The sequence below is a fragment of the Saccostrea cucullata genome, unplaced genomic scaffold, assembly GCF_032062105.1.
Source record: "Saccostrea cucullata isolate Sc308-1 unplaced genomic scaffold, CSIRO_AGI_Scuc_v1 ctg9904, whole genome shotgun sequence".
Classification (NCBI taxonomy): domain Eukaryota; kingdom Metazoa; phylum Mollusca; class Bivalvia; order Ostreida; family Ostreidae; genus Saccostrea; species Saccostrea cuccullata.
In genome coordinates this window covers 1-5,204 of record NW_026924622.1, presented here as the reverse complement: position 1 = coordinate 5,204, position 5,204 = coordinate 1, and the positions used below count along the sequence as shown (strand labels likewise).

Genomic DNA, 5,204 nt, shown 5'->3' with positions numbered 1-5,204 from the left:
CGCACGTGCGCGCAAAATGACCTTCGTTCCGCACATCTACATAACATACCTAGTGACCCTAAAAAGGTTTCACCTAGATCGGATGAGTGGTTTACGAGAACACTCGCGGACAAAAAAAGTACCGGAGAACAAAGAAAAATTCAGAAAAAGTAAAAACAATATGTTCCCAAACTTCCTTTGGGGAACATAATTAGACTTGTTGACGAGGAAGTTAAACTCTTCATAGATTTTAAATATTTAACAAGAGGCCCATGGGTCTTATAGGTCACCTGAGCATTATGCAACAGCTTTCCAGTGATTGAATTTGATTCATATCTTAAGCCAGATGCTAAGGCATTCACAATTTTGAAAGAGCTGGCGGTCCATTGGTCATCATAACTATACACTTAGCAGTTGCTTAGTTTGGTTACTTAATACCCATAGGCAGGGTACGGGAACAAAAAATGCATTTCAACTAATCAGTAATATTCAGCAAAAATCAGTAGTGTCCTTACCACACATGAACCCCTGACCCTTAGGCCTAGATCCACACATTGCACAATTTTTGTACAGGCATTCTTGCTTTACAAAAATATTTGATTAATACCAAGGAGCAAGTTTCAAACAATTCATTATATTTTATGTTTTCAGTATATACATACAGCTCCCCTCTCCTCTATGGAACCCCTGACCCTGGGGCCTTGAAATTCACAATTCTGGAAAATTTTCAAAGATTTAATGTATTTGCACTATATAATCAATAGAGCCCCGGTGTGTTCCCCGAACGTCTAAATCTTATATACACAGTATAATTATCACATTCAATTAAGGGGCCCCTCTATGATTTGTTTGGCGATACACTGAATTCGTCCAAGCCATGTTCCAAGCTGTGAATTTAAAAAAAAACACAAGCTATCAAATGGTATATATACAAGACTGAAATTCACCACAGCATCAGTCTTCATCTACACCAAGAACAATGGCAAATGCACAGCTGAACGTTACATACATCACAGAAAAGGTGGTCACAGCTTAGCTCTTCATGGATACATCTACCGAATTCTTCGCAGAACAGAGACAAAGCTCTACTGGAAATGCATCGTTGCAGGATGTACAGCCAGTTTATCAACGGAGAACAACATCCCGGTTGGATTCGGAAGACAGCAGCATACCCATCCTGCAGACCAAGCCAAAGTTGTCGCCAAACAAATCATGAACTCCATCACCAAGCGATGCGCAGAAGAAGTTGGACCCATCCCGTCCATCTTTACAGAAGAGCTCAACTTCCTGCGAGATGCCCAGTGGGACGATACCAGCAAAGAGGTCATCGAGAACTTGCCAACCTTCAACACTGCAAAATCATCGCTGTACAGAGCTCGCCGGAAACAGACACCCCCACTCCCAAAGACACTTACAGACATCAGACTGGAAGGGAAGGAAAATGGACAGAGACAGAGACTGGTCAACAATTCCTACTCCTAGACGACACATTCCTCAACACCAGAATCATCACATATGCTACTACCGACAACCTTAGAGACCTTGCAGCATCTGAGACCTTCTTCTGTGATGGTGCATTTTACACCTGTCCCACAAATCTTCAGCATCCATGTGCGAATTGACGATGTGATGACACCAGTTATTTATGCCCTCTTACCCAGCAAGAGTCAAGCGATCTACACCAGATTCTTCTCAACCCTGCAAGAAAAAATCAACGACCTTGGACTACAGTTTTGTCCTACCAGTGCCCTAGCCGACTTCGAGACAGCTATCCACAATTCCATTCGACAAGTGTTTCCTGGAATCAACACAAAAGGCTGCTTCTTCCACTTCACACAGGCGGTATGGCGAAGAGCGCAACAGACTGGCCTACAGATTCCATACAAAGAGAATGACGACATCAAGACATTGGTTCAAAGAGCAGCTGTCCTGCCTCTAGTTCCTCTTGATTGCATAGAAGATGTATGGTTTACAGCCCTGGAAGACCGAGATGAAGCTGACCTTACAGAGCTGACGCAGAACTTTACAGACTATGTGACAGAGCAGTGGGTGAATGGTGACCGACTTTTGTGGAACCACTTTAGCACGGACGGACCAAGAACAAACAACAGTCTGGAAGGATGGCACAGCAAGATAAAGAGAATGGTTCAATATGCTCACCCCAACATATTCACAGTCGTCAAGTTGTTCAAAGACATTCAGAATGCTAATGAAATCTAGCAGATACAGAGACAAGTCGGCGGAACCATCAGACCACCAGCCAAGAAATATGCAACCATCGGGAGAAGACTTCACCTGCTGCGAGAACGCCTCCAAAACGGGACAATCGACCTCATGACCTACACAGACTCCGCTTCAGAGCTGTTGCACCTGGGATAGTGATCATGAAGAAAAACCTGTGCTTATGAGACCCAATAAATGTGAACAAATTAAGTGCTTATTAATCTATAGAACTGAGGTTATATTTACTCTGTTTTCCATTTTAATATTAATATTGTAAAGCATAAAAGATGGTATTTAAAATGTCATGTTAAGGAAGAGTGCTAAAAGTGTTTTATGTATTTTAAAAATGAAATTTTTGTAAATAATAAACTTGTTATCACTTTTCATATACTGTGTCATAGTGCTTGTAATGAAATGTACTAAAAAAAATTAAAAAAAATATTGTTATGAAAAACACTTGTTTGGTATCTTGAATAATAGTTATATAATCAAATAAATTATGGTTTGGTACATATTGGATTCTTTTTCAGAAAAATAAATAAATTTATCTGATTTAGACTGTTAATTCAAGATAACACAGGTAACACAGGTAATCTCTACCTGTGCCCCTTAGAGGGGCCCCTTAATTGAGTGTGATAATTATACTGTGTATATAAGTTTTAGACGTTCAGGGAGAGCCCCGCCCTAACACCAGAATCCCTGACCCTGGGGCCATAAAATTTATAATTTTTAAAGAGACATTCTTGCTCATCATAACTAGGTAGTTCATCTGCTTAATACCCAGGAGCAAAGAAGAATTTTTTTCAAAGATTTAATGTATTTTCACTATATAATCAATAGAGCCCTGCCCTAACACCAGAACCTCTGACCCTGGGGGGCCCGCGCGCGCGCGCGCGCGCGCGCGCGCGCGCGCGCGCGCGCGCGCGCGCGCGCGCGCGCGCGCGCGCGCGCGCGCGCGCGCGCGCGCGCGCGCGCGCGCGCGCGCGCGCGCGCGCGCGCGCGCGCGCGCGCGCGCGCGCGCGCGCGCGCGCGCCTAAAATTCACAATTTTGGTAGAGGCACTTTTGCTTATCATAACTATGCACTTAGTACGTTTATTAAATACCTTGCAGAAGAGAATATGATTGTCATAGAATTCATGTATTTTCATTATATAATCAATAGAGCCCCGCCCTAACTCCAGAACCCCTGACACTGGGGCCATAAAATTCACAATTTTGGTAGAGGCAATCTTGCTCATCATAACTATGCACTTAGTAAGTTTATTTAATACCCAGGAGCAGAGAAAAGATTTTCAAAGAATTCATGTATTTTCACTATTTAATCAAATAGAGCCCCGCCCTAACACCAGAATCCCTGACCCTGGGGCCATGAATTTCATGATTTTGGTAGAGGACTCAATGCTGATTACAATCATGCAAACAGTTTGACTACTTGATGTCCAGGAGTAAAGAAGAAGATTTTTAAAGATTGCATTAATTTTATTGGTTTTGGCCCCACCCCTCGGGCCCCAGGGATCATGAAATTCACAATTTCTGTTTACTCAGGTGACCTAAAAAGAAAGATAGATAGATTAGTGTTAAAGGTCCCTCAGGAGAATTTATCACCTATATGTAGACGTCACCGATGCCGGTGAAGGGCTTCATATTTAGCTCTAGACTTGGCACTCGGGGCCAATGGGCAGTGAGGGTTCTTTATCGTGCCAGCGCCTATCGTGACAGAGGGACCTACATTTTTAATGTCATATCCGAAAGACCCATGACTATCACTTTAGTGCCGAGCGCTTGGCGAAGAAACAGGCCTTATTAGTGGTCAATGAATATCGACTGTGATGGGGTTGTAGAAGAAAGGGACACCGAGACTGATATATTAAGACTGATGCGTGTCATAAATTTCTAAAAATTGTAAACAGTCGGACGAACACTTTGGTACTCCATAAGCTCTTCTGGCGTTTAACCAGTAGAGCTATAAACATTTTTGCGTTTAACTAAATATATGATAATCGAATAATTTAAGTACAATCGAATCATATCTTTCCTAACAAATACTAGCTAAGTCGTTCTTAAACTTAAACAAGGCGATCTCGTTGGGTCAATGTTCCTTTGACCTTGAAATGGTCTGCTCGCCCTGATACTTGTTCGCACAGGATCCGTTTGCCGTAATGTAATGTAGGATAAAATCTAATGAATTCCTCTTTCTTAATTCTTCGCACATTCAAAGGAAGTGTCTATCGGGACGACGTTGGTGTCGATAAATTTCGTTATCCGCACGACGGTCCTGCTAATAACAGTTCTTATCCGCACGACACAAGAGAGACAACTCATACATTAATTATATGAACGCTGTCGGTGGGGAGATTATATATGTACAACGAACGTATACTTTTTACCTCCAACCAACGAACATATGCTTTTCACGGAAAAAATCACCCCAACCAACGAACCAAGTCAAACGAACGTATATTTTTATTTTTCCTTCGTCGTGTCTAAATGATTTGACATATATTTTTAAATATTATTCATCTTTTGTATTAATTCTTCATCTTTTGTATTATTTAATTCTTGGGTATTTTTCTAAGGTTAGGTTGATTGGAGGAAGAATTATATATATTATATCCTGTACACAAACATTTTTTTTTTCATTATAATATAGCCGCCCGCGTGGCGTATTGGTTAGAGCGTCTGCTCTAGAGTCACGAAGGAAGGAGTTAATCCTTACGTCGCGGGTTCGAATCTCACTGTGGGACGTAGAGACTGGTCCTTTGGATGAGACCGTATAAACCGAGGTCCCGTGTCGCAGTAGGTGCTGACACGAAAAAGATCCCTCCCTGCTCAATAGTCCTGAGTGCCGAGTATAGGACAAAATTTGCAGCTCTCCACCGGCAAATGGTGGCGTCTCCATATGAGTGAAAAATTCTCGAGAGGGACGTTAAACAATATACAATCAATCATTATAATAAATTTTTCTTTACTTACGGTCTTAATTAGTCTTTCCCCATTTTGA

At 41.8% G+C, this 5,204-nt stretch overlaps 1 protein-coding gene across 1 annotated transcript; it reads left to right on the top strand.

Annotated features, from left to right (window-relative positions):
* The first annotated feature begins 1,605 nt into the window (after positions 1-1,605).
* LOC134266874 (uncharacterized) lies at positions 1,606-2,451 on the top strand. Its single transcript, XM_062749079.1, has one exon. The coding sequence runs from the start codon at positions 1,609-1,611 to the stop codon at positions 2,197-2,199; it is 591 nt and encodes a 196-aa protein (XP_062605063.1). The 5' UTR covers positions 1,606-1,608; the 3' UTR covers positions 2,200-2,451.
* Positions 2,452-5,204: the final 2,753 nt, after the last annotated feature.